Genomic DNA, 27,947 nt, shown 5'->3' with positions numbered 1-27,947 from the left:
CAAACCACAGATTATACCCAGGCAGGCATGCCTGGTTCCTTTCCCTGGGTGGAGTGTCTCACAACAGGATGAATCAATGCTATCAGTCATGCAATGAGACTTGATGGCCTGTTAGCAGAAGATATCCCCTGGAGGGAGGTATCAGGGATGAGTCATGAAGAGATAAAGAACACTGCCCACCTGCTTAGAACAGCTTAGGGAGATGGTGATAGAATACAGACTTTTGGTTACACCTTACACTGTAACATTCAGCATCTCAGGAGGATGGTTGAGCTATTCCTTATTGCAGGGAGAATTTGCTGCCACGGCCAGAGCCCAGAGCCACAATGATCCTCCTGCCCTGGGTGAGCCTGGGCTTGTGAAGAGCAGCCGTGGCTCTGGGACCTTACCAACACCCAATCTGACTGGGAAGGAGCCTCACCATCCATCCAGAGGCCTCAGGGGAAAACCTGAATCTGGGATCCCGAAGCCTCCCCCTTCCTGGAGGGCATGCCTCCCTGGCTGCAGACATCTCTGCCAGGAGAAGGGGATTGTCTTCAGAAACTCATCTGGGGTTTACAGCACGGTGGTCTTTGGTCAGGACAAGCAGGCAGTGATGCTGATGCACATCAGCACGTCCATTCCCTTCTCTCAGGCATGGACATGGAAAGACAATGCATTCTGTCAGCAGCTCTTGGTGCAGACGTGTGGGGCTGCTCCCAGCACTTCCCACAGGGAAAGGGCTTGGATACCACACTAACTCAGGGAACGTTTGCCTCATCCTCTCCTCACCTAGCAGCCTTACCCACTGCAAGTGCACCATAAGTCCTCAGAACTCTGAGGTACAGGATAACATGGCTGGGTTTGTTATTTTAAGCAGTGCAGATTGGTATATTCACATCTGACTGTGCTTCCATCCCGTCAGGCCTGTAATCTTACCACACAAATTTTTAAGCAACATGCAGTGCCAGAACAGCTCCATTTTGATTCCTGCTTGAACAGGACCTGGTACTGCACAAACCCAGCACATGGCCTGCTGGCACTTGATACGACAGCAGTCCCAAAAGGTGTGTCACAGTGCATGAGGGGAAGAGTGGGCGGCCTGGAAGCCTGCACTTTGCTTTTAGTATTTCAGTTTTACTGATCTTGAAATAAAAACTCACTAAAACTTGCTATAAAGCCCATCAGTCATAAAATAAGATCAAAAGCAGACCTATAGAAAAGATGTCTGCTTGAGGAAAAGACCTTGATGATGGTTTTAGAAATACAAGAAAGCACATCCTTAAATAATGTTTATAGCCTCAAAACTGCTCTGTTCAGACAGATTATAAAATTAGATAAAACTATCTATTGCCTTGAGTGACGACAGGAAAATGAACGTTTCATCCTCTACAGAACCAGGAATCTTCAGATAAGATTTGTCTCTGCCATCACAAGATAAATCACCGTGGGTCTCATGCTGCCGTGATTTACACCAGCTACACCTGGTGTAACTCAAAAGCCTTCACCCAAGTTACTCCAGCTGCAAGGAGCCATGAGGAGAATCAGTTTTCTGATACAGATAGATAACTTAAAGATCTTTGAAACCTTCATTAGTTCTTTGCATTTTCCTTGAAGCTGTGCCATCCCCAGCCTTATTTTATCTTTTTTATTCATCAGCACGTTATTTCTCAGCCTGCAGTGGGTAGATGTGCAGGTATGTATTTCTTTTTATACAATGTTTTCTACATGTCTTATTTGTCCTTGAATTCTTGGGTACTCCTTTCTGTAAAAGTAAAATCATTGATGAGGCTAGTCTTGCTGCTCAGACTAATGATGAACATACTTAGGAAAAAGAAAGGAAGGGAAGAAGTTTGGTCAATACTTAAAGAAAAAAAGAGATGATAAACCTCATAGCCCATTAGAAATTGTCTAGATTACAATGCAAAAAATTACAACAAATTCTGATTCAGACCACTGAAATAATAGTTCCTGTTCTACAATTAAAGCATACCTGACTCATTAAAAAGCTCCCCTACACTCTGAAGTTCATTGTGCACTCAGAAGAAATGACAGCTCACGATATCAAATGCCACATGCACGTGGTTAAGGCGTGCAGGAAAGAGAATGAGTGACCCACAGGATCCACACACACACAGGAGCTCCCTACCAGCAGGACAGACTGAAATGAGGGGACTTTTCTTCCCCTTAAACCAGTGCCCCCAGCTCCAGACTCAGATCTGCTGCAGAAGCAAACTGCTCAGCAGGATGAGAGGGATGTCAGGTGTGTGCTCAACAGCCACAGATGCCCCAAAACAGACTGGGTGTGGAACAGTGACAGCTTTGCTGGAACAAGGCAGGCTGAGGATATTGGAAAATGAACGGTTAACAGGGAAGGATGGCATCTGTTATGACATGATTTGATACTTTGGACACAGAAATTCTTCAGCCACAAAACTCTGAAGGTCTCAGACTGAAAACCAGTCCATTTTCCTTCCCCATTATATTGGCATAGCTAGTGAAACAAAATATCTCTACTTTGTTTGAACCCTCACCTTCTCTCATATCCTTTGCAGAAGTTACTCTGCATATTTGAATATTAAAGCATTGGTCCTCTTCCTCATCTTTTCCAAATTTTTTTCTAAATTTTGCCACCACATACAGCAGCAGCAAGAGTGAGGTAGGTGTGATAAACAGTCTCAAAATCTGGAGGGGGGTGGTGGTGAAAGAGTATTTTTGCTGCTACATTTAGCATGTAAGCTAAAACATTAGGAGGTCATAAGAGTAATTTTGTTTTCAACAAAAATTAACTGCAGTGGGTTTTGGTTCTTTATACATTTACTTTCTCTGCAGGACTAAATCTCCATGAATTGTATTATTAAATCCAAATGAAAAAGAGAAGTGGCTGCCTCTCTTTGCATATGCATATATCAGTACTTCACATTTTTTGTATCTGATATGTTCTTTTGGCACTTCCTGACTTTCTCCTGTCCCCCAGCAGGACCCAATGAATGATCCTTCTCTCAGGAATCCATTTTTGCAGGTTGCCAGGAGGAGGTTTTTCAGTAATGAGTTCAAGCTGGCTCATACCCATTGCAGTTCACTCATTTGCCACTTAACTATATATTCCATGGCACATCCCAATAAAGTAATCTTCACTGGGGAAACAGAACCCTTCCCTTTTCTTTGGCACCATAATTGAAAAGCTTTAGTTTCATTCTATCCTTGGAGCCAGGGCCCAAGCTCAATTAAATCAGTGCAAAGATTATCAGGGTTTTTAACTCCTTTTGGACCACAGCCAAGGCGAATGCTATGTTCTGTTTTGTAAAGACTACATACATTTAAATCAGAGAAGACTTTCTCATTCCTGTGTTTGCAGGTAAAAAACAATATTCAGCTTGGTAAGAGCTACTTCATCACTCACTGGTACTATATCCTCCTAATACCTGCCAGCACTGTTGAGTAGCTTCCTGCTCAGGGACAGAACCTGCATGCCTGAAAGCTCTCACCTTCATGAGAGTTATAAATATCAGTCACTGCCACACAAATCCTTACAGTGACTCCAGGACAGCAGTGGCTTCAGCAGGAACTTCTCAAGGAAACACTTCTGAATCACTGAAATTCCCTTTACTCCCAGTGCACAGATGCACTATTCCATTATTCCCAAGGGTACTGAAATTAGTTACATACATGAAGACTGATATATTCATAACTAATCAAAAACAATCAACAGAAGAGCAGTCTGGGTTAAAAGGATTCTCCCTCCTGCAGGTGGTCTGCTGTTTCTTTAATTTCACATTTGTTTGCTAGTGCCCCCAAAACATTAACCTTTTTGGCAATAAATGTGGTGGCTTTCACATTTTCTGACCATTTTTTCCCAGCTGACTATACTTCAAGAAGTTAGTATTTCTGGAGTGTGAAGTTTCAAGCATTAAAAAAATTAAAACTACTGCTTACATTTAGATGTTTATGTTTGTACCTTTAGACCTACTCCCCATTCTGTGTGCCATTACTTTGTCTGCAGTGTTCCAGCATTGTATACCTCATGTTTACAACTACCACGTTCTCCTTTTCTGCCAAGCTTAGTGAACAAGGAAGGATGCAATGTGCTACAGGAGGTGAGTCCTGCCAAACTCCAACAGCCTCTTTCCACCCCATTCACTCTGCTAAAAAAGAGCCTCAGATTTAGCGCTCCGTAAGAGCATTTCAGAGACCCACACGTCTCTGTGCTTCTGAAACAGAAACATTTCTCATATTTAATGTTAATTGCACACCTATATGACTGGCATCTGGATCATTTCCTGCTGAGTGAGACGCAGAAATAGCCCTGATTTTTGACTTCTAGTCCACAGGAAAACATAAAAATCAGCTCTTTGCCACATGTCAAAACTTCTCCTTAGAGCAATCTGCACAGGTAGAAACAGAAGGAAGGTATTCCAGAGAGATTAGGCCGTATTTTCTGTTAGGACTTTCACACAACCACCTGGCCCAAAACTATTGAGAGAGAAAAGGAGGATATCACACATGAGGAAGTGATTAAATGCATATAGAAAAGACTTTCTAGCTTAGATAACTGCTTTCTGTCTGCTTGTCAGCTGTTATTTCTCAGAATGCTATTTATCCACCCAAAATTACTGCCTACCCAGCTGTATGAGCACTGCTCTTGGGTGGAACAGGACTCTGCAGCTGGGCTGGGGCAAGCTAAGCCTGGTCAGGGGGAGAAGGAATGAGGAGAGGTTCCCAGAGCAGGGAGCTCTGCACGAGGTGCCAGTAGGGCACAGGGCTTCAAACATTCCAGCAATCCCTGGTTATGTATGGAAAATGCAGCTACCACGAAGAAGCCTTCTGAGAACACAGCTAAAAGGGGCAAAAAGAGATCTACAAGTTCTGTGTTTCCACATGTGCATCTCTAAAATCCTGGCAGCAGAGACACACAGTATATTGTTATGAAAAGCCTCTACTCCTCTCCATAGCCTTCTGTTTACAACAAATGCTATGAAACCCAACAAAAGCAATAATAGAAAGGGTAAAGAAATTACTATATCCCCTACAGACACACCTCTTTCCCTGAGAAATCTAAAAAAGGCTGAAGGAAGCTCTGACAGCACAAATCAGAAAAAAAGTTACACAACTGCAAAACAGTCAAGGCAAAAAGGGTAAGAACTGTTAAAGCTCTTTTTTCTGTTAAGAATCCATGAAGGTTTGCATCAATACTTACCTTCCAAATGTAAACATCTTCACAGGTTCTAATTTTGGCATGGTACAAAGACAGAAGTCTCAATACAGGAAAAGAGAGACAATCTCAAGCTTTTCTCTTTCCAATGAAAAGATTCAGAGCAGATGAAGTTATTTTCAGCAGGACAAATAACTTGTTGGATCCTCTCACATCTGAGAAAAAAAAACCCTTTAATTGCTATGAATAGCACTGTAGGACTGAGGGAGAGATCTGGGAGTGTGCAGGGAAAACAGGACCCATGAATTCCTTACTTCCAAGTCCTATTCTTACACTGCTTTCACTCAGATTCACTCCAAAGCCCAGAGCTCCTCCACACCAAGTGTGAAGAATAGGGGGAGGATGTAGAGGTTTTGGTTTGTTAATTTTAGATTTTCTATTTTTGGGGGGATTTTTTAATTCATGTACTGATGAGTGTGGTGGGCTTTGGTGTTGGTTAATTATTAATGTATTTATTTTTTGTTGTGAGATAGGATTAGGAGAAAGGTAAAGTAGGTTTAAAATTTTAAAAGGGTATAAAGAAAATTCTATTATTAGTAATTAAAAGAATAAAGTAGTAAGAATTAAATATTTTAGAATATATATATATTTTTTTTTTTTTTTTTTTTTTTTTTTTACTGATAATGTAAAGAAATAAAACTTAAAATTTTAAGTTTCAGTTTCAATGGGAAGCTGCTAGGAAGCAGCATCAATCCTTTTCCCACTGAAATGGCTAGGAAATAATGCAGCACATTTTATTTATAACACAAATCTTCCTAATCCCCAAATCTAAGATATCTGAATGTAGAGAAAAACGTCTTGAGCTTTTTGTCAGGCTGGTGACAATTAAGAGATTCAGTACTTCATTAAGGAAACCCCAACTCTCAGGAAAACAGCAAACAAAAGGCACAATCCAAGAACTGCTTCCAGAATATTCACACTCCATCTGCACAGCCCAAAGTGGAGGAATGCAATCCAAACAGATGTCCATGAAGAAGGCACAGGACCAGGAATCCACATGAACTTCAAATCCGGTATGTTGCACGTGTCATTTCACTGATATTTCTGAGGACAGATGGAAAGCCATGTCCATTAAAAATCATATGGAAAAGTCAGTTTTAGTGAGAATTGTGTTCATATACCATGGATTTCAGCAGACACCTCTACATGGTTATAGCACAGCAGCTGCTTGGATATACTGGCATTTCCTTAAAAATGCCACTCTCCCCACACTGGTCTATACAGGGCTGGTCTAAGTGCTCCAAAGCAGCCTTGCCACTGGGCAATCACAAAAAAACCCCACAAAAAAAAAAAAGGACACAATCACAAAAAAAAAACCACACCAGCAGGGTTCATTTCCTTACCTCTGAAGTCTGCTGCAATTCTAAAAACTTTTGATCATGTTTTGTCTGAAGTACATGAATAAGCTCATTTAAAATCAAGTACATCTCTTTTTAAACTAAAGTCTCCTCCAAGCCTGCCACCCCCAAAGCTCTCAGCTGATGGGTGACCAGGGAAGCCACGACTCTCCAGAGTATCAAGGAAATTGTGAGCTAAGATCCAACATGAATTCTGAAATCTGATCTAAAACTCCCAGCATAGCTCAGAATGCTCTCTCTTACACTGGAAAGCACGACCCTGTTGGTTTTACACACCCTCCATCTGCCTGTGCTCTGTCTCTTGTGTACAGGAACTGTGATCTTCCCAGCACTGTCACAGTGACTTAGGGCTTTATGTGCAGCCCCAGCCCACCAACAAAATACCTCACAACAGCAACAAGTCACTTTCTGTCAATAACTGTGTGAAAAGAAAACTTTATTACCTTTTTTTTTACAACTAAACACTAACAGTTTAGATCAGTAATGCATTATGTCACACAGCATTACTAAAAGGCATACATTCAAATTACTCAAAAAGCAGAAACAGATTACATCTGCATAACAGATTCATTAATTTGGCTAAAAATCCCAAAATAATCTAAGTCATTCTACCTTCGCCTTCTAAACCAAGGCCAAAAAAAACCCCAATGTCAGTGTACATGTAAATCTAAAAAAATTTAATTTTCTGAGTACAATATTCATCCACTGAGTCTACATTTGCCACACTGCAAACTGAAATGCCACCATCACTGAGGCACAGAGCTGAGATGGGAATCTATTTCTATTTCCTGTGCTCCCCTGAACATACTGGCTCTAACATTCTGCTCTCTTAACCTTGCAGTCCCAGTAATTTTCTTTTTAAGTCTGAAAATGCAACGGTGAAAATGAAGAATTTCTGTCCTTTTGCACGCAGTTATCTATAAGGTTTTTACTCCTATTTTTATTGAACTGCCCAACATTTACAATATTGCCTTACCCATACTCTTGCTCAAAAAACATCTACAATTCTGGATCCAGAAATGGCCTAAGGAAATGCCTCTCCTGTTTTCAAATCCACAAGAAAAGGGCTAATAAAACTACAAAAGGAATTTTTAATAACTGATCATCTTTGGGAGAGAAAGATGTGTAATAAAAAGCTGAATTATCATGGAAATACCCCCAAACTGACAGTCAGTGATCTTTTCACTCCAAAAACCACTTTGGAATGAAAAGTAAAAAATCAAAAATAAATCCTTTGCGCAGGATCTTCATACACTTACACTCCTATTCAGAAATTTGTCAGAACACATTCTTTCTCAGGTCTTCACCCACTTCTTTCTCAAAATGTCAGACTGACTTTGGCAAGCAAGAACTTGGGACTCGATTGCAGGGGGAACAGTTGGATTTCAGAGGATTTCCTGAAGCACTCCCACAGGCAGCAGCAGAGCCACCGGGCTGAGGGACCGGATGAAATCAGACTGGGCAGTCTTGATGGGAATTTCTTGATGGAAACACCATGTGAGAACAAAAGGGAAACAAAGGGAGAAAACCACCCACCTTCTAGAGCACAGGAAGGAGACAACAGAAATTCACAACGTGGTTGTAAAATAAGTGAGCAACTCCAGAAGAAAGAAGAAGAAAGTGGTGTCTACTAGAGGAGACACCAGGTGGCCAAGCCCTCAGATTCATGTGCTCACTTTGCTTTTGCAGGCTTTTTGGTTGGTTGGTTTTTTGGTTTTTTTAATGAATGAACAGTTTGTCTCCAGTCATCTTTGTGTTTTCTATCTTATCTAACATCTCGTTAGTTTGTTGGGCAAACAATGTTCCACCATGTTTTTCTACTCAGAAAATACAATCAACAGGCTGACAAGGCACTGGAGAGAACAAAGAGGAAGAAAAAGACAAATACACCAAAAAACACCAGCAGGTGAAATACGGACAGGGATAGAAGATAACCAAATACATGATCACACGATATATATATGTGTGTGTTCATTAGATTTCTAGGCACATTGCCTGAAAAGCAGTTATAAATAGATGATGAAGAGACTGTCCCTGCCCCAAATTGCTGACATTCTAGGCATCAAATGGCAGCCACAGGCAGACAAGCTCAGGAAGAAAGTTTACATGATGATTATCAAGGCTAAATGGATGCTATCTTATCTGGATGATTTGCTATTTCCTTTGAAATGTATTTAATGCTTCTTTCTCTCACCACTTCACATAGAATCATCCTGTCCTTTCAAAGCCTCAGGCCAAACAGTTCCATAAAATCTGTATGTAATGAATTGAATGTTACAAAGATATCTAAACAATACAGCACTTTTGCTTAGCAGTCAAAGCACTGCAATCACAGTCACCAGCCAAAAACTTCAATCCTGGTAAGTATATAATGATTTCCAGTGTAAGCTTCTGGCAATATCCTCCAGTTATCCACAAGCTCTGCACGTGCACTCCCCAGGAAGAACTGCACCATTTCACCAAGCAAACCTGCACTCAGGAACTCCTGTAACAGTGAGCTGCTCGCAGTGCTGGGCACTGCCAAGGGGGACTGCTGACTGCCACTGGATAAAAGGTCATTTCAGTGTAGTAGCTAAGACTTATTGGAGGGTTGTCCTATGTTTAAGGAGAAATCCACTATTAACAATACAGTCACCAGCTGTAGTTACCCTTTAAAGACTTATGTGGATGTCATCATTACTGAATTTGGTTTGCAGGACAGTGATTTCCATTCTACAGCTAGACTTAAGCATCCTTCCTAGGTTTTCATTTATTTTTCCACTTGATTTGAAAGCATAAAGTCACCAGAATTTTCTTATTTCCTCCATTACTCCTCTGATTTTTCCTGTTTTCTTTTAAAACTTGTGATTTCTTCTTCCTAACAAGCAGCCCAAATGACAAGGAGCAGCCAAGGAATGCATTAATGCAATCAGAAACACACAGAAATTACCAAGATCAACAGGTATTTATATTCCAGAGGAATCAGAGATGCTGATAAAACACCAGCATCACAGGTGGATAAACCCTGGCAGTGAAGGCACAGAGAATCTTAACAGCTCACACATCTCTAACATGAAAGGGAGCACAGGAAAAGCCAAAACTGTTCCCATCTGAATTTTTATTAGATATAGAATGGGATCAGTTGTTTGATTAGGGAAATTATTTTTTCAGTACAATTTAAATAACCTTGAAAAAACAGTGAAAGCCATAAAAACCCATCAGATACTTGCTTTTTGTAATGTACCCTATGGGAAATGAAACAGTATGGGAAGATTCTAGAGGCACACAGTCTTAGAGGACATGAGAGGCTGCAATTAACTTCTGCACAAGCTCATTTTATGTTTAATAAGCACTACAGGAAAATTTTAAAGGTAGGTTTTATTTGGGGGGGTTTTCCCTATTTAATTTTCAACTTGTACATAGAAATAAAGTAAATTTCTTAAACTGTTCATAGATAGTAGATCCCAGTGATTTCAATTTCTATGAAAAATGGAACAATACAAGACACCAAGTAAGAAACAATTAATTCTTTCAGTAATGTGCAGCATGAAAGCATCAATCTGAATCTAGAATCCCGACAAAAATGTACACACACCTTCTGAAAAGGTATTATTCCAAAGCATTGCAGGTAGTTTTTCAGCCAAAAGAAAAATACCACCTCACACCATTCAGAAAGTTTAGAGACGGGACACATAAGCTGCACGAGAGTTCAATAATCTCCATTCACAATGTAATGTTAACATTTACTCACAGTCCCTGGCCCCCAAAAAGATTTTGTTTTAATTTTGCACATTCAGGAGATAAAAGGTGAGAGCATTAGGGAGCAGCATATTGCAAATGTTTTATTTTGCTGAGAGAAGGACAATTACAGGAAAGAATTTAACACCCCCTTCCACCACCCCACATGCAAAGACTGAAATCTTAGCAAAGCCCTGGCCTCTAAAACCAAACATGGCACATAGAAGATAAAATCTTATAGGCAATAATAGATTTGTATTGGTAAAATTTCAGGATCAATGGACACCATGGAACAAGCAGGCAGTGTGTTTAAAGCAGGAGACCTGACACACAATTAAACAGCATCAGCATATAGTCAACATTGCTAATTCTGCTGTGGCAACCAAAAGATAACCTGGGGAGAAGGAATTATGGGAATTAAGGGACAGTGAGCCAAACAATGGATAATCACACCACTGGATAACTGGTACATCTTGGCCTAGACTTGGCAAGCTTTGGAATTATCAATTACAAGGGAAAGAGGGAAGCATGTTCATATTTCTGATCCATTTCCCTTTTTATTTACTGCCCATGCCCTCATTTAGGGCAAAGCAGCCCAACCATGCCAAGAACAAGGACAAGAGGAGCATCTCTCACTCCTGCAGCAAACATTTCAGGAGACTACAGTAAGACAAATTTCCTTCCCTTTCGAGGTCTCTAGAAACCTCTAAAAAATACTTTTTTAGAGGGATCCTATGGTATATCAAGTTCCACTTCAGGAAACACATCTTCCCTTCCCTGTTCCTCCCTTTACCTGTCTGCAGCACCAATGCACCCACACTGTAGAGAGTACCCAGGGAAGTGCTGTGTTTGCATTTCAACAAGGACCAGCAGCAGCTGAGCTGAGGTCACTGGGATGAACTCAGGCTTCTGCATCTGCAGCCCCAAAGGCAGCCAGCAGGGCTGCACCAGCAGGCAGCTCACAGCTGGGAAGAGATATTGCAGCCCTGGATGCATGCACAGCCCCAGCTCTCACTGCTGCTGCAGAACACAGATCCACTGGGGCCCTGGAACAGGAGGGGGACAGGAACACTCCAGAAGAGCCTCTCCCTCTGGTGGAAATCATTTTTGCCTAGAGCAAAACCAAACTCTGCATCCTGGCCTGTTGGACTTCTGGCTGCTGAGAATTTCAGCCTTTCTCTGCTGACAGGCACTGACCCTCAGGAGAACACTGCACTTGACCTGAGACCCTGGAGAAGGCTTCCAAAATGGAATGACAGCACTGGGATTGTGGGTGTGTAATTCAAATAGAAGCGTGTATTATCACATGGTGGAAAACTTAAGAGTTTGGGGTTTTAGAATACAGTAATATATATAAAGTAAGATGGAGGTTTTAGAGCAGGGACTGGTCCTCCTTCTTTACCTTCTTCTTCATAGGTTTAGGTGGTATTTTGTCACTGGACATTTTGTTCCTTGTGAATGAAAGACTGCAGAACTCACTGCTGTGAGACTGTAACTTGCAGCTCAAAGGTCAGCAGAGTACAACACAAGTGGGAAGGGATGGGGAACAACTTGTCTGAGTAAATGACCAAGCAGTACAGGACTACAAAAACCTACTTAGAAAAAAACACTTTGCATTTCTATAATCCAGCAGTAAATAACAGGAACCAGAAGCATTGGTGGTGAGCTTTGGCAGGTTTCTGCTGGTGATGGTAGTTTTTTTTTTAAACAGCTCATCAATTTTGGACTGCATCCATCTCCAGCATTGTGGCTACACTTCATGTAGTAATTTACTTCAAACCAGAGTGCACTTCTACAGCCAAGTCTTTGTTTTGTAAATGTCATTGCACTTCAACACCATAAACCAGACACCCCTATTTCAAGCCCCATTCCTAAATTCAGTAAAAATAAGTATCGGGAACACTGCAACAGAGCCAAATGAAAACAGAAAATGTTTTTGACTCCACAAAGCCCTGAGTAGTGTATTATGCAGTGTAGTGTATTATTCTTTTCTAGGAGAGTTCAGATCAGTTGATTTATGGGCCCGCTGGTGTTATCCATCCCAAGATCCCCTGAAACCATCCAGTCATCCCCATTCCCCATGGAGGCTTTCAGAGGAAAATCTTTGTGCTTAAGGACTTTATGGATAAACTAGGCATTAAATTTCAGGCATTTTACTGACATCCAGAAGTCCTGGACTGCTACAACAAGCTTCCCTTTTCATCATTCATGACCTTCCCAAGTCACCTGCTTGGATCAGATGGAAACAGGGCAAACCAATGTGCATGCACTGCAAGGCCAGGGCACCTGCAGCTATTAGAAACTGCAGCAAGGTGCTTTCCCAGCCAGCACCTTCCCATTCTGCAGAAAGCAGAAGGTGAGCACAGCTTTGCCAAACCCTGTGGGCTAGGAGCAAGAAGAGCAGAGCTCCAAAGCTCATCCTCCCTCCTGTAGCTGGGAGAACACTGGAACTGGTCCCAGCACCTGACCCTCAAGGTCAAATGAATGTTACTTCAGAAAAGCAAGACAAATTAGTGCTTTATGACCAACAAGCTTTGTTCATGGAAGCTTTCTCTTTGGAGATTAAGTGAACAATTCTTATTGCCTACTGTAAAAACAAGTGCAGAGTACAGTAATTCTTTTAAACTGTTCAGCTCAAAGTTTTTCACCATATCTCTGACAGCTGCCAATTTGGTGACTGAAAAGTGATGTAGGTTTAAAGTATCTTGTTCTGCCTCTGTGCAGAGACCATTGGCAGAACAAATAAATTATCAGTGTTTGGATTCTCATTACCTCAAATTAGCCTCAGCATACGATGACAGGAGCAGAGCCAAGCTGTCTGTGGGTCCTTATGTGGCACCTGTTAGCACTCCATAAAGGACACAGAAAAGGGAGGCCAGGTTCTCTCTGCAGTCTGACCACAACAAAGCTTTCCTGTCAGACTATCCATACCCCTTCTGACAGCAACTTTCAGCCTGCACGCCCACACTGCCCCTAATCCACTAACAATGAAGCACTTGCCACACTTGGAAATGTCCCCAAGGAGTGCAGGGACTGCATGAGGAAATTGGGGCAGGGATGGATGACTCTGCCAAATAACAGGTACCATCACCACAAAGACATCTATCTAAAACAATACATTTGTTTACATGCAAGCCTAAAATAACCACTGTGCCAAAGAAAACAGTAAGATCAGAAGAGAATCTTCAGGTTATCACAGGGGAAAGTGAGACACAAAATGAAAGTGACCTGTTTCATCATCCCTTTTAATAGTCCTGCTGGGCATTTCAGGCTGCAGCTACAGGAGCAAAGACAGGCAGGCACATCTTTGGGTGGGACAAAGTGAGCTGCTCCAAAATGCATCCACAACAAAGCCAGCTGTGAAGATCCAGAGGCTGACAGGAAGGATCATCACAACAGGCACATTCTCCTCTGTTACGCTGCTCCTATTACAGCCTGGATCACTCATCTCATGCTCTTACTCCTCCTTGCCTGGGATTCCATTTGGAGCAGTCACACATCTGTCAAGGGACTAAAACCATGGTTATGACCTCGAGGCTACACCATGGACCAGAACATGAAGAGAAAGCAAATGCATCAGCTTTCCATGAAACCCTCCCACGGGCCCTGCTTGCATTCAAGCTGTCAGACCCCCAGATTTTGTGTCACTGTATGGTTTTGCAGGAGCTGATTCTGATGCTGTGCCTCCCAAGCAGCCAGCTGGCCCTTCGATTCCTCTGTCCTGCTTCTCATGGGGAGGGCATTTTCAGCCTACAGTTGGTGCCAGTGGGGCTCTCCCTACTCAGATCAGTGCCTAGAGCACTTGGGACAGGCATTCAAACAAAACACATCCATGCAGGAGCTTGATTTAGTAAAGTGTTTGAGCAAAAAACACTTGCTAACATTGAAAACTTTAAAGGGGAAAAGTAGTGGGACAACCTTAGTGCTGAAGTTGAGCATATAAATGGATTGGGCACTGGCCCAAATACAACAAGCCTGCCCACAGCTGTGATATATTTAATCAGGTCTTACAGACTAATTATTTTGCACAACTAAATCCACCTGGGAAAACTGTCTTATTTCAGCTGTGGGCAAAGCTACTTAAATAACATTTTCACTTTCAAGAAGAAAACCCCAAACAGTATCTCTTCAACTCCAAAATACCCACAGCCAACTGCAGTGCCAAGGCAGTGCAGAGGGAATATTTAACCAAATTCATATGAAAACTCCTACTCACCTGAGAAAGCTCCTTATTATTAATACTTGTGGCATTTAAATGCCCCCAGAACTGTCTTTTGACTTCTTTGAAAGAATATAAGGAGATGATAACTTAAAAAGAAAAAGAAACCAACATTCTCTTTGGGTGTCTCCCCTTTCAAAAAAGTTGTCTCTTTTTCACAATCAAATTTAACTGCCACCACCATGTTCTCAGTGATGGACCACTGAAAATCCATCTCTTACACCACAGTAATCTTGAAAATTATTTCATCAGCATTGGTGTAATATTAACAGTATTGTCTGCTTCAAGTGCATTAAAAGACAGCTTAGATTTCCTCAGAAGCAGGCAGCAAGGCTAACTACTGCTTTGCTTTGACTAAACTAACAGTACTAAGAGTGTGTATATATAAAAGTAAATTGTGCATGAAAATTGTACAAGTAAACACCACTCCATACAAATGAATAAAGTGCTATTTTTCAGTAAGTCTGAGTCAGTTCTCCCTGCTGCAAAAAAAACCCCATGAAATCTAAAAAAGCATCTGAAAGCTTCTAAAAATCAGGATTTCCTTTTCTCAGGCTGTAAAATGTGCTGTTGGCACACTCACTTTATCATTCAAAACAGCAACAAGTGAAAACAGACCAAAAGGACAGAGTTAATTCAATGCAAAGATCTTCTCTCTCAGTAAATGTCTCGCACAGCACCACTCTTAGCAACAGAATGTTTATCCAGCACAAGATAAAGAGAGGGGCTTTTCCCTGACACCTGGGACCAAACCAAAGAACAAAAGCAGCTCCCAGTGCAAGCCAGCAAAGTTACATTTTTCAAGTGTTCCCACCTAATGCAGACAGAAGGCCAGCCACAGCAAGTCACAACAAACAACCTATTTACCCACTTCCAGAAAATGCTTGTAAATTTAAACTGTGTGAAATGTCTGACTACTGCTTTCATTCCATCAAAAGGCTTCATCTGCAGTGGACAATAAAGCCTCTGGCTTGACCCAAAGGGGCTGCTAGGTTAATCTATTCTGACCTTACCTTTATTCAATCATAATACTGAAAGATTGCTTGAATGAATAACCAGCATTTAACAATGCCAACAGGCACTCTTTCACTACAGTGCTCCTCTGAAGTGCCCTCCAAGCCAATTTTTTAATGAAAGGGGATATCAAACATTTTCAAAAATTAATTGTAAAATAAACCAAAAATGCCATTTCTCACTTGTGGATAAAAAAGGAATTATATAAAAAAAAAAAAAAGAAAATTTTTCTCTTGCCCCTTCATGTCTATTTCAGACTTCCACCATCACTTATTGTCAATTTTTGATAATATGCTGTCTCTTATTAACTGTCAGTCACATCTTTTATTTATAGTATTTTCACTCAAATGGGAGAAACTAGACAAAAAAAGATACTACTGATAAAACCTGCCTTCTAACAATAGATCTTAATCACCCAATCCTCAACACTTGGTATTTTAATAACTACTGTCTCCGTTTCAGAACCATTCCATGAGGGTGCTCAGCACTGAACACGGCCAAGCAGAGTTAAAATTAAGCACATAATTAGGCCCACAGAGGTCAGTAAGCTGGATTCACCACTCACTGACTGATTTAATCACTCAGCTACCATAAGTTTAAAGTTCAGAGTCTATGTTTAAATGCCCTTCTAGAGAAAAGCCTCCAGTAGTCAACATTACAGTGCACAGCTCTCCCCACGCATTTTTTTTCCTGCAACAGTACAAAAACCACCTGTATGAAGGAACTAAATAGTCTGATATGTGTCTGTTAGAGCAAGGAACTCTTGCATTTTGTCATGAAGGAAGAGCTGTATTCTCATTTGACATATCAGTTAGAGCACTTATTTTTTCAGCATCAACAAACAAATGCATCTTCATTTAATGTTCTACACCTGTAAACAGTTTGGCACAAGAGAATATAAAAAAGCATGACCAGCAAGGACTGAAAAGACACTTAAAAATGCCTTTAAAAAATCCACACTAACCCCAGAAACCCCTTAAATCTGTTCCTAATTAGATTTAGGAAGATGCTTAACATACCAGCCAAGATTAAGTGCCATCACCTCTATCCAAAACCACGACCATCAAAGAACTGGGAAGCAAACCATAAGGCAGTGACAACAGCATGCAATGCAAGAGGAATGAAAAATAAAGATGAGAACTTTCATTTGGATTGCAGAGGATAGTGTTATGAGCTATTTCAAATTTCCTACCTTGAAAAGCTGTGATGTGACCAACAATCATGTACTTCAGCTCAAAGTTCAGGGCCTGGATGCTCTGAGTCCTCTCCCTTCGAACAGCTGCCTGGTAGCTTTCTTCCATCTTTTTCGTGCAACATGTTGGTGCCCTGTGTTGACAGATCTGTAAATCTGACTCTTAAAGCAAACAAGAAAAACACAAAAATTAGAAAGCTCCTGAACTCACCACAAAAACAATGCATCCTAATGTCAGAACCACCACATTTTAAATTTTGAAACAAGACAAAACCCACAAGGAGTGACAATGTGAAACTCAGCTGTTGTCAGAAGGACACAAAGTTGTGGTTATTTCATTTCAATAACATGACATTATCAGCCGATAGTTATTTTACTCTCTCAAGAGCACTGGGCACAAAAGTCACCTGAACATAGTCAGGGGCACAGCAGAATCATGATCATGAAGATGCACCATCAAAGGGGCAATAGTTCCACCATACACCTTGCACTACAGGTATCAACACTTGAACATGTGAGTGATAACCTTGCCTCAAATCAGGATCCAATACTCACCCCTGGTGTGCCTCAAGGAATCACATATTCACCTCTTACACTAGGGGAACCTTCTTAAAAACATCTCTGAGCTCCTAGGCAGCTCACCAAAATAAAAAAATTCAAAGGCACCGCAATCACTCTCACCTTGCAACTACAGAGAAAGCTGAATGCTGATTAAAAACTTCATTCTTGTGGAACGTTGTTGTTCTGGTTTTTTTTAAATCACTCCATCTTTGTATGTGTTCCAGTAAATTTACTATCCTTGGTGAGGAAACCTACATCACAGAGTCGGGATGGACACACTCAGGGTCTGTTTGTTCTACACCATGGGACTTGCAGGTTCAAGAAAGGGCCTGGTACACACTGCAGGTGAGTATTTTCTGAAGCTCCACAAATACACGTTTTTAGAAGGGAAGGAAAAAACCAAGAGACTGCTGAGCAAGCAAACCCAAAAGCAGGGGCACACATGAATACCAGAGCCCAAAGGGTCACACAATATTAAGTGTGACAGTGTGTCAGGGGCCTCCTTCCCTCCACCTCAAGGCAGAAACAGAGGCCTTGAAGAAAACAGGCCACAGTGTCCACCACCTCCATCCCATCCCTCAGGCTCTGGGAAGGAGACAGCCTTTGCCAGGAACACCAGTGGCACACAGGCGGCCATGCTCCCCTCTGCCACCCCACCACTGGCTGTACGAGCCATTTTACTGCAGCTGGTGTGTCCCCACACTGCCCCTCCCTGTGCCCAAGGGGGTCTCTGCTCCCAACCACTGCAAACACCACTGGCACCCCCTCCCCACACAGCACCAACAGGGCTGGAGGGCACACGTGGAGGAAAACTGCCCCAATTCTCCAGAGAGCCACAACTCCTACCGAGGGTTTCTCACCCAGGCCACTGCAGAGAACCCAGACCAGGCTTTGGAATGAAAATATTAATGAACCATCACCTGCACTACCCCTCACACCTGGCCCTGCAGGTTAATGCACAGCAATGCATAACTGACAAGGATCTAAAGCACGAGGATGCACTCTGAAAAATCAGCAGACACCCCCAAAGGACGAGGCTCTGCTCAGAGCCAACTCCAGGGCAGCAGCTCACAGAGACCAAACCCACACTTAGGAGCTTCAATAAAGCTCCCTCGCCAGGGAAAAAAAATAAAAACAAGATAGCTAAAACATCTCACTTGACTTGAAAATGTTGCTTCCAGTTATAGCCACTCTTATTTGAAAGTGCTGGTAATTTACGTCAAGAAGGTAAAAACCAAAGCAAAGTATTTCAATTCACTACATTTTTATACAAGTTTGCAAACAAAGATCGAAGGTGTCACAGACTGAGCTGAGTCAAGCGCCATTTTGGAGGTGGATTTGTTTCACACTTCAATCTAATCTCAAAAACGGCAAACAAGAACAATGTGAAGCCCCAAGCTCTGCTGAAGGCCCCGCCAAAAGCAGCAGCAGGAGGGCTGTGCTCGTCACCGGCTGGGCACGCTGGTCCCAGGTTGGAATCAGCTCCATGAATGGGCTAATTTTAACTTGGATGGGCTCCCTGATCCAGTTCACCCCTTGAACACATTTGTCCTGTCACAAGGAACTGGGGGTCAGGGGAGGACCACTGCTCTGAGCTGGCACCAGCAAAGCACCAGTGAAATTGAAATGCAGACTGCAGAGCAGCTCGGTTACACACAGAGAGGAGTCCGGGCACAGGGGCTGGAAATGTCACTCAGCATCTGCAGGGCCGGGATGCTGACACCCAGAGCATCTCTCCTTACAGCTCTGTTATAGATAAGCAACGTAATAGCTGGCTCTCACAATTAAGAGATAGATATTATACGGATGTACAGTAACGTTCTTGTAAGATGTCATTCCACAGTCCTCTTCCCCCCCTTGCAATAGCCTTAGTAGTCAAGACACTTAGAGGAGGCTGGCTTGTTCCCAGGAGGGGCAGCACAACAACACCTGACCTCCAATCAAGAATCTCCACCAATGGATGGCACAGGAAGAGCTGACTGACGAAACTTTAAGAGGGACTGAAGATACAAAAGGCAGAACATCCATTTTGTAGATGAGCCACGTGGCTAGTAGTCATAGGGGGCTCTCAGTGCTGTAATTTTTCCTTATTTAGTCATTTGTTGTAATTTCTGTTAAAATGTAATGAACTTTTAGAAAGTGAGCCGTTGTTTCCCACAGCAGCCCTCTGCAGTTTTGTTTGACAGGGCTTTGCAAAGCTCAGACCTGTATCAAGAAAGGTTTGAAATGGCAGGAGCTCTGTGCTGGCCCTGGCTAGGAGGCAACCTGTGGCTACCAGAGCTGCCCCTGGCACTGCCCTCTGAACTGAGGCACACAGGAACCTCCTTCTCCTCCAGAAAGCTTTAAGGATACCGATATCCCAGCTGGAACTGCACTCCTGGGTTTCCCCACCCAGATATCTCCCCCACGAATGCTCCAGGAGCCTGAGGATTGGGATTTGTTGGTCCAGAGCCAAAATGACACAGAAGGCACTCCTAAATAGAAACAGCACTAAGCCCCTGACAGTTCAGGAGCCTGATGTAAAACACAGAGCATTGAAGGCCCAGCAAAGAGCAAGCCCCACTCTCCTCACAGGACTGTCAGGTCAGTGCTGTCATGCACACAGCCTGGCAATGTCATTTGCTCCAGCATTAGCCTCAGGGTATCACTTTTAACACAATTATAGAAACCTAATAAAAGGTTTCACTGCTATACATGCCTGGGTGCCGAGATTAAATTAGAACTCATTAGTAATGTCTTAATGTCTCTAATAACTCAGATACTAATTTTAGCTTATCTCATCTCTTTCATCTTGATGAAGAATACCCTCTCCAGTGGGAAGAGGGGAGGAGCAGGAACAGAGGGGTGGCCGAGGGGCTGAATCCCCCAGAGACAGAGCCCCCCAGAGCGTGCTGCCCACCAGCCACGGGACACAGCCCTAAGGGCAAACTGCTCCCTTCTTTAAGGAACAAAGCCTTCAATACACCAGAGAGAAAGCACTGTTCCTGAAAGACAGAAATTACCAACAGCATCATTTCAGGATTTCACCCTGCTAATTTCCCTCGAGGACTTGCTTACCAGCTTTCCCCAAGCTGCCTCTCATTTCCTAGCTAGCAATTTGGGAGGAGCCTCTACCTCAGCCTCCCCCTTAAAGCAGATCTAACTAGAGAAGAGCTTCATCCACTCAAGTTTCAAGCACCTACAAAGATGAACAATACCACAACCACTCAGAACCCATTTCAGTATTTGACTACACTCATGGTAAAATAGGTAAATTAAAAATGTCTATCTGAAGATAATTTCCCATGTTCCAACTCACATCAGTTTTTTTCAGTATACAGCCATGTACCTCCAAGAAGCTGACTCCACTTTCTCTGTTTCCTCCCAAAAGGTAGCATACAGCAGTATGGCCTCCCTTAACATTAATTTTCCTACAACTGAACAAGCCCAGCTCTCTATTCCCACATGTTCCAGTCCCTGACCATGATGGGAGCCCCTTGCTAGACTAACTTCGTACCACAGCTGCAAAGCACCTGCATCCAAGGCACCTCTCTAGTTCATTTTCTTATGCATTAACTTACTGACAGAGCAGAACACTTTCAACTCTACATGCCTGGGCTTCAATTCAAAAATGTTTATTATAGCTTTCCTAAAACAAATTAATTTTCTGCTTCAGATCAGATGTAAGGATTACTCTGCTGATTATGTACATTGTTTTTCCATTCAAGTCTTTCCCTTGAGTACTGGTTAAAACTATGGCCTGGCTTATTTTTTAAAGTGAGAAAAACTACAGACTTTAAAACCTTACTGTTATTATAAAAAACAGGATGAAGTATCTTGCTCCACTTTGAAAAACAGTCCCATTCAGAAGTGCAGGAAAAAAAGTACCTCAGTGTAAAGCATGTGTGTTTTGGAATGCATCAGTGATCCCTGTTGAAAACTAGTGTGCAACCCCAAAGCAATTAATACATGCCAAAGGCATCACCTTCAGACACTTCCCTGTCACAATTATAAATTACTTTAGGTGCTAAATGAGCAGAAAACTATGTATCCTTACCTGACATCCATCTGGCCGGCTCTATAGAAATCAGCTGTGGAGTATTTTGCTGTGTGTTGCATGGAAAACTTTTTGGTTTGAATCAAAAATTTTGGGGCTTGATTTTGAGCTTTGGTGCAAATAAAATCTAAGACTCTGGCCATTAAAACTAGTATCATTTTTCAAAAGCAGAGAGGCCTGCTTAGCAAACAAAATTAACTTCTTCCAAAAGCTGAATATATATTCATTTTGTTAGCCGACCACGTAGTTTAAAAGTTCTGTCTTTAAAATGTGGTACACACTGTAAAAGCCATCCTCTGAAACCAGAAAGCCAAATTTAACACACACTAACTGATGTAGCTGCACCAACTTTTTCAAAGACAGGCTGATTTATTTTTTTCAAACAAGATGAGCCTCTAATTTCCACTGCACAGAAGAGTCCTGAGCAAGCATGATCGGGGGTGAGCTCAGTGCAATCTTTCTTCTGACAGCTTCTGCCTTTGTATTTTGACAAACATTTCAACAGTATTTCCAAACAAAGCTTTAGTCCAAAGCCCAGAATTTTAAAGTTGTAGAAATATCCTCAAAGGCTCCAAGACTGATTATGCCTCAGTAACACAGAGAAAGGTGCCAGAAGTACGTTGCATTGTGTCTGGCCCAGCTGAACAGGAGCCAACACTTCATCCTCCTTGAGATTAATCCGTCTGGTATAGCTGCTGCCTCAGCTTGAGGAAAATTCAGCAATTAAACACAAACTAATTCGAGGAGGAGGCCAAGTCAAAAGAAAAAGGAGCTATTTCCAACAAGGGCTCTTCCTGCAACCACTTGGGGCATGAGCAGAGCCCACACCAGCACAGCCACATCAAAGACAGGGAATTCAGCCACTGTAGGCTGCCCCAAGTTTGTGAGGTTCTTGTTTCATGCAGCTCCCGAGCCCCAGCAGTGCTAAAACCATCTCCACCTTCACCTGCAAGACTGCTGTCAAGAAACTCACCCAGCAGCCATCCTCACCTAGCAGGGAGCCCAGCTCCCTGTGCACAGCCTTACACCACAGCTCAGGCCCACCACAAGCAATAAAATTTCTGCGACAGGAAAGACAAGCAAAGTATCTTCAGCTCATCAACTCAACATGTGCAGAGTCAAACAGCTGCTATTTTATCTGTCAGTGTGTCAGATATGGTAGAAGCATATTACTATGCTTGAAGTAGTGCCAGGAATTAGCACAAAAATCAACAAGCCAGTGCATCAGTGCTCTGGGACATAAAATAGCAGCTAACTCAATAAACCTGCTCTCTGGGCTAGCAGTGAAAGCCAGGCAAGCTCCAGGGAGCAGTCTAAGTCAAACTGAGGTGTCTTTTCTTCCTGCCTAGGTACCCTGGAGCCAGGCCTTCCCACACACATTTTCTGACTAGGCAGAAAGAACTTTCCAATAGGAAGAAAGAACTGTCCAATCTCAGTCCTTCCTCTGTTTTGTTAAAATAATCCTACTATCAGTTTTAAAATAAAGATCACACAGACAAACAGCACATTCAAAGGTCCCTTGAAAGCAAAAAGCTCATAAAATACCAAAGCAGAGCCCAAATTTGTCCCATCCACCTACAAGCAACTTGGCAACATGCATACATCCAGCAGGAAACCTTACAAGTGCAGTTTGGAAAACATAAGTTATGAAAATTTCCTTTCCCCCATCCCATAAACTGTATCTCCCCTAACAGAGATACCGTTTAACCTGATCAGCAGACATTGCCTTCTCACTGTTCTTTTGAAATACACTGAAACATGACTAAGGCTATGAGCAGATGTGCTATTCCAGTTGAAACAATCAAGGCTAAAAGGTAAACACCTCAAGTTTCCTCAAGCATAGCTTAGATAACCTACTAATGTAACTACCAGCAAGTGTAGCTACTTCCAACTTCGTCAAGTCAGATAGCTTCCATTTGCTCAAGAGTTCCTGAGTAGATGTGGAAAAAAGCATAAAACCCCACAAAACAGAAGAACTCCTTGATTGCAGGGGAATTAAACCTGCACATCTAAGGGAGGTGGGAACCTGGAGTGGGACAGAAGGGGGACAGCAAGAAGCACTGGATGTCATGACTCCAGAGAGCTGGAAGCATCAGCAAGTGCCACAGCCTGCAGGACAGCTGGAGACCATCAGGCACCAGCCCTGATCAGCTTCCAGAGCAGGAACTCTTCCAAATACACAGCTCTTAAGGGCAGCATCTGCACAATGAAATGTTGTAAGGCCTGGTGCTAGGTGCATTTTGTTTGAGTTTTTCTCTTTTTCCTCTGTTTGTTTGGTTCTTACTGCTCTTGTACTCTGATTTTTGGTGTAGTTTCCAAAGCACCTTCTGCCCTACCCCACAGGTAGGATTTTCACCCTGGCTTGTGCCCCACAGAACCTGTCCTGTGCCTGGACCCAATGAGCAAAAAAAGTATCTGAGTTCCCTAAACTGAATGTCCCTGCACTTACTAGAACCCACACAGGCATAAACCAGGTACTCCCTTCACTCCTCAAAGTCCCTCTCCTCACTCTCCTCAGACAAGATTCCCATCTACTGATCCTCCTCTGGCCCCTCAGCTCCCCTTCTTCTCCCTGCCTTCCTCCAACTCTTTGCACACCTGTGGGACATCCTGGAGCAGCTGGACACATTTCCAGCCCATGGGCCACAGCTTCCCTGCAGGGAGGAGCAGCTGCTGCAGGGAGAGACCTCCTCATGTCACTCATCCTCAGTTTTTCAGGCTGTTCCTGAGGAAGTCTGGCTGTACCCAGGAGCCTGAAGGCAAAGAGCTAAGAAGGCACTGTGGTCACTGTTCCTTGTCTTGTGCCTGTTACCAGACCTCTGGCAGGAGGAGTAGGGGATGGAACTCACACACAGAAATAAAAAGTCCTGTAACACATCTACAAAGCACCTACAATAAGAAATTTTCCAGTATTTCCCAGAACAGTCTGGTTGTCAGTAAGGTGTTGGAAGATGCATCTTTGGCATCAATGCCCAGCAGCCATAATGCCACTGCTGGTAAACAGACTCCTGAAGGAACAAAGTGATTAACTTCCACAGCTCACTGCCCCCTCCCTCTGGTCTTCCCCACACCAACCGTAATCTCAGAACCAGCAAAATTTCACTCCTAAATTCTTAATTGAGTTTGAACAGAGACTCAGACATTTCTTGAACAGAGACTCAGCTTGGTAGGTGCAGCAGCAGCAGGCAAGCACTGCCTGCCATGCCCAGGGACTGCACTTGGCCACTCCTCCGTGCCTGGCACTTCTTTAGATGGGTGATAAATTCTTTAATGCTGACTACATTTAGTAACTTCCCATGAGCCCAGTGCTAAGTGAGATATTCTCTGAATGTGGATCTGAGAGGCAGGCAGCAGGACACTGACTGCTGAAGAGCTTGCTGACTACACACTATATGCAAATTCAAAAGATTTACACTCTCAAGGATCCATCCTTTTTTATCCTAGAGTTGACACAGAAGCATGAAGACTGATGTACATAAAGTACATTATAAAACAACTCAGGTTAGTAGAGAGCAGTGGATTTCAGCAAGGGAGTTTCTACATTTACTGCAATGCCAACTCCTTCCTCCATTTTCCTGGGACAACACATGTAACTGAATGCAGAGGTGAGAGAAAAATTACAAGAACTTCCATTAATTTAACTACGACTCATCTTTCATTATGTCTCATCACATCCCAAGCAGTAAATCCCACACATTTTCTCCACCACCACCAACAAAAAAAAAAAAAAAAAAATCATAAATGCATACCAAATACTTTCTAGAGGAGTCTAGTAAATCTTCCCACTCCATGTCATCCAAGGACAACAATCAACCAACAGCTGCATTTCTGCTCTCCAGAGGGGACAGCATTTCACTGCCACAGAACCCTGCCTTACCTGAAGAATGAGACACTGAAAGAGGTGGGAAGACTCCAGTGAAACACAGCTTACAACAAGACTGAATTGTGTTTAAATTAAAGAAGTAGGTGTCTAGCCCTGTGCAGTTAAGGAAAAAACACCTTCTGAATGCAAATCACACAGGCTGCCTATCTAGTCCTACAGAGAGGACATAAAATTCTTTATGAGGGGTGTGAATCACCTCATTCATCTCAACTTCAAACCCTAATGATAATTCAAATGTTAGCAACTGTTTTACCAACTTTTTAACAGGAACTACTTCCTAATGTGCTTTACCTGCTGTGGTAAGATCCATGTAAGGTGGCAAAGCACAGAAAATTTCAAAGATATTGACAGGGTCACCATAAAATGTATTTCCTATTCTTCTTCATTTTATCTCTCAACATAAAAATCTGTAAGAGGGTTAGACTGGAAGAAGAAACAAAAGCAAAGATAAATCTAAAGGAACCAAGGGACTATTGGACATTTGGGCCATGGCCTCATAAAGGGAAATTGCAAGAACAGTATTGAAAAGGAGAGGAATAGCAACTCCTCAATACTCCCTTTCCTCCCAAAATTTGAGTACTTCTGTTTTTGCCATCTCACTTGAAAGCCAGACATGAAGCCAAGTGCTCAGACAACTATTTTCTCTTCCTTAAAAAAATGTACTAGTCTTGCCTAAGTATTAATTTTACAACCTAAATCCTAATGCTTTCAATAAGCTTTTCCTGTAAGCCTGTAACTTCATTTTTGTGTATGACTTCAGAATGAGAAATGGCTGGTTTAGATCAGTTTTTACCAGCATTTGAACATAATTCTTTAGGATCTCATTCTCACTTTCATTATTTATTTTTAGGGAGAAGAAAGAGGAAAACTATAAAAAAACCAGGTGAAATACCCAAGAATTTTAAGGAAAGCATCCTGCACTCTTGATACTATTTACACAAAAGGAAGAACTGAACCAAAACTAAGCAACTGCTTACTAGACAAGACACCCCTCACCAGGGCCAATTCTTCAACTTCATCACCCATGACACAGTAATTAATTAAAACAGGCTGCAGCTAGACTCCAGCATCACAAGGTCTCTGCACCTCCTTCCCTTTCTGTGGTTCCTTATGCAGACAATGCCGCTGCTGTCACTGCTGGAATTTGTCACAAAGTGGAATGTGACGCCACGAATCGGACCCACAAGCGTTGGGAGGCATCCCACAGCAGGAGAGACAAGAAAGAGCCCAGCCCACATGACAGTAACTGCAGAGGAACACTCACTCAGCATAACCGTGCAGAGGAACCAGCTGGCAGCCCCACAGGCCACATACAAGACACCAGGAGCCTGCTTCTGACCGTCTAGGCTGAGCCTACATTTATGCTCAGATCACTTCTCCCACTCCAGACCACGCGTGCAAGAAAGAGGAAAGGTAAAAATATCACAGACCTTGGTTCATCAGCTCCCTGATGTCAATGGAGACACTCAGAGGCATCAAGTCGTACAAAATAAAAGAAAATACAGTCGGAGCCAGTGCTGTGCAGGGCTTCATGTGGGCATTTAGCAGTTTGAGACTAGCACAGCTCAGTACTCACAGAGCTTTGGGTCAAACTATTGAGTAGGTCCTGGAACAGGGATCACAGCCAAGAAACCAGGGAAAACCTGCCCTTAGTAAGAGAAATCAAAATTAAAGAGAAAAATGAGCCTACAAAGAAATATGATTTAGAAATGCTTTAATTAGCTTAAAGTAACTTACATTTCATTTCAGACCAGTGCTTGTGATTTTTAGCTGCGTGCATTCAATGAAAACCAGTGGAAAGTCAAGCAGCTAAAACCCCAACCACATCATGGAGCTGGTGACAGCATTCATGGGTCTAAAGCAGCAAGGGCCCACGAGCAAAGTTCATCTAACCCCCATGAAATTAATGCCACACCAGTATTCCCCCTTAAGCACATGGCAGAGCTTGGGATGGGACTGCTCTTCTGCCCTTTCTCACTTATTTTGGCATTGCTTTGTTCTGTCTGCCTGGACCTTGGAGGATGTTCTGATTGTGGTAGGAGCACACAAGGAACTGGAGAATTACAGACAGTTCACAGTCAAATCTCACCTGAAAGGACCATGCCCTGATATCTGGGTACCAGTCACACCCCTAGGCTGGAAAGCAGCCAAGTTCACTGCACAGGACATTCCACCTGTGCAGTGGAATGCACAATTCCACCATCCATTCCTCTCCAGGACTCCAGCAGTGTGTTCAGCAGCAAAACCTGGATCTTTCTGGTACTCCTTGAGCCAGGATAATGGCTTCTGAAAGAGATGCTGCTTCCCAAAGGCTGAGGGGAGGCAGGAAGATGTTCTAAAAGCCTTTAAGCTGACGCCACAGACAAACAACTTTCAAAACCCAGTGTGGAAACTCGTCATGGGCTCCTACATGGGGCAATACAAAAATGCACGTTTGACCTTAGGCTCCACGCTTTGTTTCAGACATGGAAAAGAGGAAGATCTCGTCCATTAGTTTGCTTAGACCAGTAAGCAATTCTTAGTGGAGAATGCCCTCTGCTATGTGCATGTTTCCTAAGTGCTTTCCTAAGACCTGCTTTTGATTTGGACCCTGTGCACCTGTTATATAAATTAGGAAATCATGTTTCTCCCTGACATCACTCCAACAAGGCACCTCCACAGCACACTGAACTGATTATCCTTCCCTCCTCCCTTGAGCTGTTCCACCCAGAAGTACCGGCACTCTTGGAGCTCTGGGGTGGCCAGCACAGCCCTGGTGTCCTAGAGCTGCCTGGAG

At 42.7% G+C, this 27,947-nt stretch overlaps 1 protein-coding gene across 2 annotated transcripts in view; it reads right to left on the bottom strand.

Moving 5' to 3' along the window:
- The window catches only part of LOC119704448 (glypican-5-like), a 342,560-nt gene that overhangs the window by 302,272 nt on the left and 12,341 nt on the right, over positions 1-27,947 (bottom strand). For both annotated transcript variants that reach the window (XM_038145739.1, XM_038145740.1), the window contains exon 2: positions 16,692-16,853. In XM_038145739.1, coding sequence (XP_038001667.1) covers positions 16,692-16,853 — 162 coding nt within the window. The remainder of the gene's footprint in view (positions 1-16,691; positions 16,854-27,947) is intronic.

Source organism: Motacilla alba, chromosome 9 (assembly GCF_015832195.1).
Source record: "Motacilla alba alba isolate MOTALB_02 chromosome 9, Motacilla_alba_V1.0_pri, whole genome shotgun sequence".
Lineage (NCBI taxonomy): Eukaryota > Metazoa > Chordata > Aves > Passeriformes > Motacillidae > Motacilla > Motacilla alba.
The sequence above is the reverse complement of the archived record's forward strand: the minus strand, read 5'-3'. Positions and strand labels throughout refer to the sequence as shown.